The sequence below is a fragment of the Gallus gallus genome, chromosome 3 (genome assembly GCF_016699485.2).
Source record: "Gallus gallus isolate bGalGal1 chromosome 3, bGalGal1.mat.broiler.GRCg7b, whole genome shotgun sequence".
Classification (NCBI taxonomy): domain Eukaryota; kingdom Metazoa; phylum Chordata; class Aves; order Galliformes; family Phasianidae; genus Gallus; species Gallus gallus.
This window is the reverse complement of record NC_052534.1, coordinates 51,452,403-51,465,362: the sequence shown is the minus strand read 5'-3', so window position 1 is coordinate 51,465,362 and position 12,960 is coordinate 51,452,403. Positions and strand designations below refer to the sequence as shown.

The window sequence follows — 12,960 nt, the reverse complement described above, 5'->3', positions numbered from 1 at the left end:
GTCCTTCTCTCCATCTCCTCATCAGACGGGGAGGAATCCTAAAGGTCTCATGTTTACTGACCACAGCTATGTGCAATGCAGTGCATGCAAAATGGCAACACTGCTGAGTTAGAAGGTGAGTCTTTGTGGTAGCAGGATAGCATCCAGCTGACAAAGTTTGTTTCCCGTTCACTCACCTCCATCAGACAGACAATAATGCCCATTCTACCTTTTACAGATTTTTCAGCCTGGTTCTTTGGCTGTCAGGAGAAATTCAGCTGTTGCCTCAGCTGCCGTGGACAGCTGTGATTCCTGAAACACTTTTATCTTCTTCCAAGTCATTATTCAGTTTCACTCCAACTTTCAATCCGTCCCCAGCCCCCAGTTTACCTCTGAAACATGCTGTGCATTATAATGACTCCCTCCCAAGTCTTTATGGAAATGAGGTTCTTGGGGTCTGGTAACCACCGTAATGAGAAGGAGTCCTGGTGCTGACCTTAGCAGGTGGGGTTATGTGCTGATCCAGAGATACATCAGAAAGGGCAGCAGGGCTGTTACCAAACAGTGCAGCAGAATTTGCATTATTCAGCAGTCTGCTGGGATGTGTGGAAGAGCTGTGAGAACCTCAGATCCTAGACTCTGGGGTATGGGATGGATGAATGTCCATGTCAGCTTTTGCATGCTGCTGAGTGGCCCTTGCCAACAGGGGGAATTAGGTACAAAAAACTTTGTTGATGTACAGTGGGAACAAACATTTGTGTGCCCATTCTTATGCAACGGCGATTCTTTTTAAAGCTCTAAATCTAAATAGCAAAGATTACTAGTGAGGACAGTTCTTGGAGATTTATGGCCACCTGAACATACTCACAAATGCCTCAGGAAATGTGTGTGTTCTCGAGGTCATTGAAACCTTTTGGTATTTGCCATTTCCAATACGTTTTTGGCTACAGCGATCAAAGAAGAAATAGAGGAAATACCTCAAAGTAGCTTTTCCTGCAGATGACATTTAAAACAATTAGTTACTGCAGCTAATGTGCAAAACTTTTTATTGTTTTCACATTTTTGGTTATAATTAGAATGTGCCATAGAGAAGCATTTGCAACATTTGTAGGCTAAAGTACTCCAAGTGTTGCTATGAAAGTAGCTGTGGGCTTTCAATGTCACCTCTTACATTCTCCATGAAATTGAGAGAAAAAGTTTCTATTTTGATTGGTTACGTGTGTCCTGACCATGTAAAGAACTTTGTGTGCAAAAGACATCTGGTATTTTGTTCCAGAAACAGGCTGATATACCTCAAGCTAGGTCACTGTATCTCAACAAAGTCAACAACATCTCCTTAGAAAGAAGCACAAGTGATAAATCTGTTTAGAATTTGACAAAGAATGTTTGACCTTTCCACAAGTACTAGAGCAGTAATGCAGAGACACTTTCTTTACGTAAGACAGTGTCAACATTTTCAACTTTCCACTTGCTTACAGCCTTTCCCAAGCAGCATCTCCTAAGCCTTGACCCTGCATTCTGTGATCCTTCAGGCAGGAAAAATTAACTTAATGCTAGCATTTTGTATCAGTATTACCTTTCAACCAATAAATAGTGAGAAAGAGCAGTGGGTTAACGAAGAAAACTTGAGCTTCCAGTTTAGCAGGACACTGAAACGTGTAGCTAACTTCATGAGTAGTCTCACAGATCTGTACTCAAGTGAGACTTCTCGAGTGAATCAGAGAGCTCTAGGACCTCTGGAGATCATCTAGTCTAAGCACCTGCTAAAGCAGGTTCCCTACAGTAAGTTGCAGAGGAAAGTATCCAGGTGGGTTTTGAATATCTCCAGAGAAAGAGACTCCACAATGTCTCTGGGCAGCCTATTCCAGAGCTCTTGTCACTCTCACTGTATAGAAGTTCTTCCTCATATCCAGATAGAACTTCCTGTATTCCACTTTATGCTCAGTGCCCCTTACCCCACCAGTGGGAACTGCCAAAAAAAGCCTGGGCTCATCCACTTGACACCTGCCCTTTAGACGTATATAAGCACTCATAAGATTCCCCCTCAGCCTTCTCCAAGCTGAGCACTCCCCAGACTCCCAGCCTTTCCTCAGAAGAGAGATGCTCCAGTCCCCTAATTGTCTTTGCATCCCTCTGCTGGACTTTAGGAGCTGCATGGCTTTCCCAGCACTGCAGATATTACTCCAGATGTGGCCTCTCCCGGGCTGAGTAGAAGGGGAGGATCACCTCCCTCGACCTACTGGCCACACCTTTTTTAATGCACCCCAGGATACTATTGTTCTTCTTGGCCACAAGGACACACTGCTGGCTCATGGCCAACCTGATGTCTACTGGGATACCCAGCTCCTCCTCTGCACAGCTCCTCTCCAGCAGGTCAGCCCCCAGACTGTGCTGATGCATGCAGTTACTCTGCCAATTGAGTAGTAGTTCCACTGTATGAGCAGTGCAGGTCCAGCTGCTCGTGGTAGTTGGGCTGGAAGCTGACTGGCTTTGGACTTGAGTTGAGCCGGGGCCTACCTGGCTGCAGCTCAGGGTTGGCAGAAGATGTGAATTCATCTCTGAACTCGCACCAGCAGTGGCTGAGAGGCTCTCCGGTGAAGTGCTAACTGTTTTGCAAGTGCTGCTAATGAAAAAACTGCGTTTGAAGTCTTGTTGGGAAGTCAGTGGAATTTCTCACCTCCTCTTCCACTGACTTTAACTGTATGTATACTAAATCAAAGAGATCTACCTAAAAAGGCAGACACTACTTTCACAGATCATTGCCTTTTCTTAAGATACTATTTTCAGTAACAACAGCTGTTTTAGAGTTTAGTGTTCTTCATCCCAAAAGTATGTGCAGATGAGCAGCCTTAGTCAGGCGGGTTTGTTTAGGCGGTAAGAGTGACCAGACAACCAGATACAATTTGCATGCTTTCTTCCAGCTGACAGGCTCGTGATTAGTCATAGGTATTCCTCTCTTGTGTTCAAAGGACTTGAAAGCCACAGAGCTTTCCTCTGCTTCTTGCCTAATTTTCTGAAACTCCTGACAGGAAAACCAAAGCACTTAGCAAAATAGAATGTTCAGACTCAAAGCGAAATTCTTGATGTCTACAGAGACAGAGATGTGGCACGTAAGCTGGCAGCTTTTTTTCAGTGGGCAAAAGGTCTTTAATCTTTGGATAAAGTGTGTATGCTTCTGTTGAAGCATGAAAGCACTTCTGTGATTACCCTGTATCGAGGCATGCGGTTTTGATAAGGCGACGGAGGCCTTCCCCTTGTTCATGAACCAACTGTGAAGAAATCTCCAGAAACAGGCAATCCCAGGTTGCCTGTTCTGACGTTTCTGTTATGTTGTACCTACTGTTGCTGCAGGGTACTGAAAGAGAAAGGGCGTTGGCTCAGTGCAGCACAGTCATGCCTAAATTCATCCTGAGGACCTACTCCATTTGTAACAAGGAAGAATAGTGATTTCCTGCTTGTTCAGAATCTGTGAGTTTCATTGCTTGCTGGTGCTATAACTAGGTAGACAATGCATACGAGCAGAAAACGTGTGAATACAACCAAAAGCTGATTATGATATGGAAGATGAATGTGAAACTAAAGTGTAAATAATTTAAAAGAGCAAAAAGCAACCTTTTTTTTTTTTTTCAGACAAACCAAATCATATGAATAAGGGAGAAGCTGTGGAGGAACCGCAGCTGGTCAGATCACAGCAGGGTTGTATAAACATTAGGAGGACTGCCACGGTGCAGTTTACCATCAAATGTAAATAAATTGTGTTAACACAAGCATCTTCCACTATTTTATTGCATTGAGTAGTACATACTTGGCACATTAGAGGAGTACAGGGAGCAGAGGGATCCAACAATGAGGGGTGGGAGGAGAAGGCAGGGGTAAAGGAGCTTCTGCACTCAAAACCTGATTCTAATTGATGTTAATTTATGTAAATCTTATTGAACTGCAGTCTGCCCTCAGTGCAACTGGATATTTGAAGGAGAACATCTTCTAAGAATTTTGATGTATAATCATTAATAGGAGTTGTTTGAACACTTAGAAGGATAATGGGGCACTTTAACTGCATTTATTTTCAGCGCTCTTTGCATTTGTAGCATTTTCTAACAGATTTTGTTGGGTAGATGAGCACATATTCTGTCTTCATAGAAATGCATTTATAAACACAGTAAGTCTGACACTGTAAAGTAGTCTCACATTCCAGGTCTGCTTTTCTAGCGCAGATAACACAAAGCTAAAGCAAAACTATAGATCTCTTTGTGAAGTGAATGTTGAACACAGTTTGTCTTTGTGGAAATTTCAGATTTGGTCACGTAATTAAAAAAAGAAGGCAGGGAGGAAGGAAGAGAGTGGTCTGTTTGAGGACACCACTTTTAAGCAGTCGAATCATGACATCAGTGTGTTTTTAGAAGCAAAGTGCTTACCTCCAGAAACTTGAGTTTGTGCCAAAAGTGCATGAGATCACTGCTTTCTAAAAGAAAAAGATAACTTACTTTGGAGAACGCTTTGTGGAAAACTGGAATGCTGCTCTTTGATTCTTCATCTTGAGTCGTTGAGTGTATTATCAGCATTTTAACTTTTCCTGTACTTTTCTTCAGAAAAAATCTCATAGTCCTGTCTGTAAAACTGCTGTAGACAAAGCGCATGGCAGCAGCAATCAGCAGTACCACCATGCTGGCAGCATGGTGGAACACAGCAGCTCTCCAGCACCCACTGCCACCACCTTGTGGCTATGGACAAAGGGAGCCTTCAGCTTCCACCACTGGCAGTAGGCTCACTGCTCTCAAAGCTTAAATATAATCCAGAGCTTCAGTTCTCACATGCATGTTCCATGGGAAGCATTCCTTAGGTGTAAGGTTCAGGATTCACTGCTGCATGCTTCTTTCCATACAGAATTTCTGGGCAGTGCCTTTGATAATGGACCGCTGACTATACACAGGTACCAACTAACTGCCATGGATCCTCTCAAAGCAACCCAAACTGCCTTGCAGAAACCAATTTTCTCTTCTATTACCATGTCAACATTTTTTATCTTTTTTTTTTCATTTTAGTTTTCTCCAGTACAATATATGTGGTGCTTTTAAGTTCAAGTATGGCCTGTTTCTCCCACTTCATGTTATGAAGAGATGCTTTGCAGTATTTGTGTCTCCTCATGATTTAAAAGCCCTGGCCATTCATTTTCTGATCTGGGAGGGGTTTCAGACAAGAAAGCGGAGGGAGAAAGAGGAGCATAGTAACAGGCTTATGTGAAGGAAGGAGAACATACTCTTTTGTCTGAAAGACTTAAGTATTTATACTGTTTATAAAGCTTTAAAAATTAGTACTGGGCAATAAATGTCAAGTGATCCTTTTCAGCAGCTTTGTGATGATCTGTCTTGGACTGGGCAACTGAAGTGACAGTGAGCATCAATCAGTTTGAGGAAGGGCACTTAGTGCAGCTCAGTACAACACCAGCCAGGAACTGGAGAAGTGTCGCCTGTGTGGAACAAATAAAAACTGAAATAGTACAATAGAACAAACTGCGTAAGGAGTTATTTCACAGTGCTGTAATTTATCTGCATCTCCGTGGTGAGTGCAGAGTGCATAGCTTGCTTTCCTTGAAAGGGAAAGAGGGCTGGAGAGGGGCGTATCTCTGTCGGTGTGGCTGTGGAGGGGCAGCTGGCTGAATGCGCACAGCTTGAGTGAGGGGAGCGGGCCAGAAAGAGAAGGACTGAGGAAATACCATGGTTTAAAGTTATTTGAACAACCATTTTGGTATGCTGTGTTATTCCTAATGCAGCAATTAAATGCCTGGACTTTGTTACAACTGAACTTTGATTGGCTTTCATTTGGCTTGCTCGCCTCTATTTGTTTTTTGACGATTTGACGTGTTTACTTAGGTGTGCCGTTCTGCTTCAATGAAACAAGGATTCACATCGCATTTATAAAAGGCACTGCTTGTCCTCCTAACCTGTGCCACGTCTGCTGTTCACACACAAACCATGAGGAGAGGCTGAGGTTGGCCAGGAATGATCCTTCCCCACCCCAGTGCGGGAGTCTTGGGTTACACTGTCTGCAGCCCTCGTTAATCCCTGCTGGGCTGGGGAGTGCTCGTGGCACACATCACAGCACTGAGGAGGGCTCCTCTAGGGCTGATCAGCTCCACTGATGGAATGCTGCAGGAGCTGCAGCTACACTCATTTAAAGCCCATCATCCTGCTTTTACTCCCCACTCCTTATGCTACCATCACCTTTCCTGATCATCACCAGCCCTCCCTTCTCCTGCTCTGTTCCCTGCTGCTTCTTGTTCAGTTGTGTCAAGTAGCAGTCCTGGTGCATAATTCCAACTCAGCCATCCCTGCAAATGCCTCCTGTGGCTTTTAGAGATGGTGCAACGAGTGCTTTCATGTGCTCTCCCTATGGAGTGGCTATCTTGATATTTTCTGCATATTTTGGTAGGTGTTCAGCCGAATTCTCTCTTTACTCCTTCCAGAAATTTGAAATAAACTTTGTCTGGTCCTGGAGATTTATTGTAAGCTTCATGGAAGGGCCAGAACCCATGCAGATCCGTTCCACATGGAAAGGCTGATGCAGAGTTAGTAGCATGCCTGGATAAAAGCAGAGATGCTCTGTGAGTTTTGTGTGCCTCATTGACAGGAATGTACCCCAGGCTCAGTGCCAGCCCAGCAGCTGCCACTCAGAAGGCTGACCTGGCTGGAGCAGAACCCAAGTGCACTTGAGCACATGTGACTGTGCAGCTCCTCTAGCTCAGGTGGCCTTGCCACTGGCAGGGGAAGCGGGCAGGGGCACGTGTGTCCGTCTTGTCCTTCTTGCTGCAGAAGTGGGCCCAAGATGAATATTGTTCTCTGGCTTCACAGCAGTGAGAAACAGACCAGGGTCCTGCACAGCCAAGCGCTTACAGGCAGCAGCTAGGCTGGTGTTAGTTGTAACTAGTGGAATTTATCATCTATTGCTAAGTAAGAGCAAACATGCTTACACTGGGAAAGAAGCTTTCTATTCCTACTCCTTCCCTAAGGCTGGCTTTTGATCTTTGCTGTAAGTTTACTAGGTGCAATTTGGTAATGGTCAGGACAGTGTCCTATTTAAGCAGGGAATGCAAATGAAGAGTTTCCTCACCTCTCTTTGCAAGTACAGTGAGCACTGAGCAGTGCAGTCCTGCAGAGCACATCAGTTGGGAACCTTGCTGGGCAGTGCTGAACACCACAGCTCTGCTCCAGCAGTGAGCTGTGGGCTTTGTATTTAGTATCTGCTACACTACTAGAGCAAAACTTCTCTTCCAGCTGTTGAGTTTTTAAACAAAACCTCTACTGAGCTTATTAATGCTAGTCAGGACCCAATCAACAGACAGAAAGCTGCCCTTCACCCCTGCATGGCCCTCACTTCTGAGGCGCTCCCCCTTTGGCAATGGTTTGATGTGGTGACTCATTGTATTGTGTGCACCACATTTGACAAGATCCCGGGGCTGGCTTGGAAAGAATCTGATTAAAAATAATACCATAAATAGATGAACAGTGGATAAACAGTAGCTCTCTCTTGTTCTGGGATTCTGAAGGGCTGAGCTTCCAGCTTGTCATTGGAAATTACAGAGTCAGCTAAAGAAAATAAAAAAGGGAGGGGAGATTCTCACATAAACACGTAAAGTGACTTCAAAAATTGCCAGTAAATATTTAAGAACCGTGCTACTGTAGTGCTAATAATGTGATAAGGAAACCACGCGGACAGCCCTACAGAACGGTTAGAAAGCAGTAACAGCAATACCCTCTGCCCCAGGAGGGGAGACACAACGTCAGAGTTGCCACCAAAGTGAACACAATGAAATTTACTTCAGGTGTTTAAGAGATTTCTGTGAGTCCAGAAAGAACTGCAGGCAGTGCTCTCACATGAGAGCAGGGAGGTACCCTTGCCCAAAGAGCGTTGAGCAGAGATGGAAGCAGAAGGAATGGATACATTTTACTTAACCTTTTCATTCACTCTAGAAGATGCCGCCACTCTTGTATACAAAGGACTGTAGTGTACAACACCGGGTACCCTGACTTAACCTAGTGGTCTAGATCTAATTACAGAGCTGAAAGCCTGCTAAATATTTTGCTTCTGCATTAGAAGTGCTGATGTGTTAGAACCCCATTTCACCCACATCTGTAGCTTTCTCTTCCAATGTTTCACATAGGTTACAAATAAGAAGCTAGCCCCTCACATTCCTAAGGTCCCACTTTCAGCCCCTTTTCCACCTCCTTCGGTACAGAAGGATGAGAGCACGCTCTTCACAGGCCCTGTTGCATACACTCCAGTTGGCTGCCTCACTATTTTCACGTTGTCAGCGGGTGACCAAACTCATTAGTCACTGAGGCATCATGTAATTGCAGGTGGATGTGGGTAGATGATATGACAAGCAATTTAATAGGTACTTTTCGCATGTGTCAGAAACATTACCACTGCAAACTGTCAGGAGCCGTGGAGCAAAGCGTTGGCTGAGGGGTGGTGGGGAGGCACGAGGGAGGAGGAGGAGGTGGCTGCGGAGGGGCTGGGAAGTGCGGTTGTGAATTTAGCTGAATTTCAGTATCAAATTCCTTCCTCTGAATTAGCAGCCGGCTTCCATTCTCAGTCTCCTCATACAATAGTGGCACGTGATAGTTCATTTGCCCCTAAGTTCCCCTGTCAGCAAGGTACTGGGAGGGTTCTGACACCTGGTACAGCAAATGGTGAGAACATCTGTCCATCTGCCTCCCCAGCACCAACATTCCTGCACAGACAGCTGTAGGTAGAATCACGCCCATTCAGAGCAGTTAATTTACTGAAACCATGTATGTAGCATTTCATTTTTGGAGATCTCGGTGTTTGCTTTCACATTGCTCTGTTCTTTCCTAGGTCAAAGGACACACTGTGCTCAGAAGGGACACTCATAGGCACCCGTTTCACTCTCAGGACACTTTTCACTTCTGGTAACACGCAGTGCTCTTCCTTCCCCATGCTGAACGCCATGTCCACTGCAGATGCGTTCCCAGTGTGACACCTCTCTCTGTTGTTCTCAGTCTCGTCAGCCCCCTGCAAGAACAGTTAATCAATTTGATTTTTTCTTTCCAAGGCAGTGTGAGGGAGGAAAAGATTTCAGAACACCAATGATACCAATTAAGAGTAACAGTTTTAGATGTGCATCTACTGAGATTTGATTGTGACAGAAGGTAACGTCAACTAGAAGTGACCTTGAACTGATAAATATTTGCTAAGGCAAACTAAGTTTATTAGCAAATAATTAAGAAATGCAGGTCTCTACAGTAGCTGTAATACTGTACTACTCGACAGTAGATGTAAGAGGAAAACTAAGGGAAGAAAAGTCTGCTGCTAAGAGAAAGCAATAAACGATGCACCTTCATGTTCAGCCCTAAATGAAAAACGTTACTACTTTAGCAGGAGGGCTATATTAAAACTAACCCAAAGAGCTAAGGCCAGGTATAAGTCAGGAAACAGGTTTAAGGCTTTTTGCTACTCGAGGGATTAATTACTCAGCTATGACAAATGAAAAGCAGGATGGCACTGCTCACATCTTACTTTAATTTGTTTTGTTTTCTGGCTGCATCTTCAGAGTGAAGATTTTCTGCTGCTCCCAAATCACCCAGCCTATGCCACTAATCACATCTAATTTAAACAAACAAACAAACAAACAAGCACCAAAGACAATCTACTTTCTATTCTGGGTCAACACCATGCTGCCGCAGAGCCATGAATACACAGTAGCACTGTGCTCTCCTACTGATTTGCAGTCAGGAGGGTTCCATCAACCACGAGCTAGGCTGACCTGAATAATGAAAGCTCACACCATATGCTTAGCCTTGGCTGTTTTGCAGTCAACGAGCACTATTATTACGTTCCGATGCCTGCTTTATGGAAGGCACATGGATGCTTCCTCATTCTTCTGCTGGCCACTGTGTGAAAGCCAGTGAAAAGCTGTAAGGAGGATTTGCCTCACAGAGCATCACTCTGTGAAAATCAGTGTGATGATTTCAAAGAAAAAAAATAGTCTCGTGGGTATACATAAATATTTATTAACAGTTGTACTTCATTTTACTAGAAGTCCTTAAACAGTTTTCCTTTTTTTGCCAAAACGTTGCATCTCTGACACAGTCGCTACTGTCACAGCTTCCCTGCACCGGGAACGCACAGCTTACATGTAGATTCCAAAACAACCTATTCAAGGTAAAGAACCTTCAACTTTAGTGCATACGGAGCTATTCAAAGATTGGTAAAAAGAACCCCCCTTCCCCCTCCCAAATAAAGAATTCATTACAAAGAGATTTCATTACCAAAAGTGAATATACAAAGGCTAAAAAAATGCTGGCTTGAAAAAGTGATTTCAGAGTGTACTGTACACATGGTAACAATTTATTATATAAGCTGCTTCAGCATGCAAGCAGTTCTTACATTTGGTGTAAAACATTTATACACATTCTTTACAATTTGTACATATTTAAATGGCTGTATCAAACAACACTGCGCTACGGAATTTTGGAAGCGAACAACTAAAATTGGGAGGAGAAAAAGACAAGGTTTATAAAACGTGAACAAAACCCATGACACTGAAAAGCATCTGGACTTAGGCTAAAGTCTCTTATGTTTTGGTTTCAGGTTATTCAGGCAGACCTTGATTTTCCTTCTAGCACACAAAAATAACACCAATGCAAAATAGAGTAAGGCAACTATTCAACCAGCAGACTGTACCCGTCTCTTAGAATGGCTTATGGGAAAATGCCTTTGTTTTAAAGGTTTGCTAAAATGTTTATATTCTAGTCATTTTTTTGCCAAAAATAAAAAATAAAAAATTGCACTTTGGCTTTTTGGATTGCTTATGGCATTAAATGAATTACTGTAGTTGGTGCCCACTTAGAACAGCGCTGTTCTGAAAAGCCCAGGCCCCAGGTGATATTTTAGTACTAAGAAAGGTGATTTCAACTTCAGATATGATGATCAAAGTACATTTGTGTGATAACTGAGGTACCTTTGTCACCTTTCAGTTTGCATTAGAAGGCAACAGAAAGCAAACCCAAGCCAACAGCACACCATACTGCTACGTGAAGACCTGAGCTCTGCCGGAACTGGAGGACTTATATCGGTTTGTGTAGACATGAGGGTCCCCTTTACTGAAAGGCTTAGAACTCTCAAAGAGGTACAGCTCTGAGGAACACCAGTGCCATATGGCCTAACATTGTGTGGGTGTCAAAATGCTGGCATGGAAAACTGTTTTTCACACCTTCCTGAATGGCTCTTTCCTTGTTTGTACTTTGTCTTTTTACACAGTGCATAGCGAGAAAGAAAGAGCCCGACATAAGCTCTGAGGTGTTGTGCCACGAGAAAAAGGTTTAGTTACAAAGAAAAGAAGAAAGAAGAGCGAATTATATTTACCAGAAGTCACAGTGGGAACAGTATGCCATGGCCACGTATGGGAAGCAGAACTTAGAACAAGTGTTCACTCAGGATATTACCATGAACATATACCAGAAATAGTCACAAATACAATCCCTCCTGGCTACTGAATTGCTAGACAACTGAGTATAATGAGTAGGAAATCGTTTTCCCAAGCTCATCCACTTCCTCACTTAAAAAATTTTGATTCTGATGCCGACAAAGAATTTTTGGAATAGCACCTGATAGAAGCAAGTCTGCATGAGGTCCATGGCAATATACCAGTTTGATGATTTAGAACCCTACAACCAACAGCATTATCTAGCTGTTTTTGCTTAAATAATGACACAAAGGGGAGAGCATTCAAGATAAAAAGAATGTTATCTTCTGGATTCAGGTTGATAAAGTAAACATTTTATATAATGCTTTTTTTTCCCCCCATAACTGATTAGTTTTTTGGCTGGCAAAGGCTAACAGGTTTTTATTGGCATTGCCCCCAAATCAGAAAAGCACTTCAAGGTGGCTGTTCTTCATTGTTGACTACTCCTTATTCTCTACATCACAGGAAAGCGGCTGAGTGCCTGCCTCAGCTTCTGTGCAATCTGAAACAAAGAAACAGAACATACTTAATAGGCAGTCACTTTACACTATGCAGAAATAACAGTGCAGGCAAGAAATCAAACAAAGCGTTCCCTCATCTTCCAAAAATTGCTGTCTTTCCTCAGTACCCCCCAGTGAGTACAAGATTGTCAACACTGTTCAGCTGCTCTCTCAACACCACAACATGGTATCTAAGGGAGTTCTGTGCAATGCGTATATCCCAACTCTGAGCTGTTGTTGCCTTCTCCTGAAAAAGACCACGTCAGAACTGTCAACAAAAGCACTGTTTACACAGCAGTAATGAATTGCTTTGGCCTTGGAAGGCAGTCAGCAGAAATATGTAATCAATAAATGTGGCTATTAATGGCTGAAAATTGTTCCTGGCTTTGACATAAGCCACCAGTAATCCCTCACGCTGCTCAGCCTCCAGCAGTGCAACTCTCCCTCACAATGAGGATCACTGGCTTCATTTATTTGACTGCAAATATTCTAAGTTCAAAATCCCAGGTGCACTCAGGTACAAGAAAAAGCAAAACAGTAGTTTTGCTTTGTTTTTTTTTCTTCTCCAAACCTCACTGAATTTGTAAGCTACATCCCTCTTCATGTCATCGTACCATTCAGATAATTACAGCAGTATAACAAAGCTAGACGTTTTGCCCAGCTCTAAGCCTAATATAGGCTCCCTTTCCAGTTGAGGAGCTATTACAAAAGGTTATTACACACATGCATGAACTCTCTGTGGCTTGTTTTTTTCTACATGCTGAGACACAGGAAGTACACATCCTGTTAATCATAGAATCACAGAATGCCCCAAGTTGCAAGGGACCAACAAGGGTCATTGAGTTCAAAGCCTGGCTCCATATTCATATGATTATTCAAATCATAGAGTTCCCTCTGTTGCAATCAGTCTTATCCTTTATCATGCATTCTGAAAGCAACACCAAATGCCAATTGCTTGGCCTGCTACAAGCAGATCAGAGAAAGCTCACTTTTCAC

General features: G+C 43.3%; 1 protein-coding gene across 9 annotated transcripts in view; it reads right to left on the bottom strand.

Annotated features, from left to right (window-relative positions):
* Positions 1–9,987: 9,987 nt before the first annotated feature.
* The window catches only part of SNX9 (sorting nexin 9), a 54,253-nt gene continuing 51,280 nt past the window's right edge, over positions 9,988–12,960 (bottom strand). For all 9 annotated transcript variants that reach the window (XM_040698450.2, XM_040698451.2, XM_046939723.1 and 6 more), the window contains exon 18: positions 9,988–11,966. In XM_040698450.2, the coding sequence (XP_040554384.1) occupies positions 11,919–11,966 (48 nt within the window). In that variant the 3' untranslated portion in view covers positions 9,988–11,918. The remainder of the gene's footprint in view (positions 11,967–12,960) is intronic.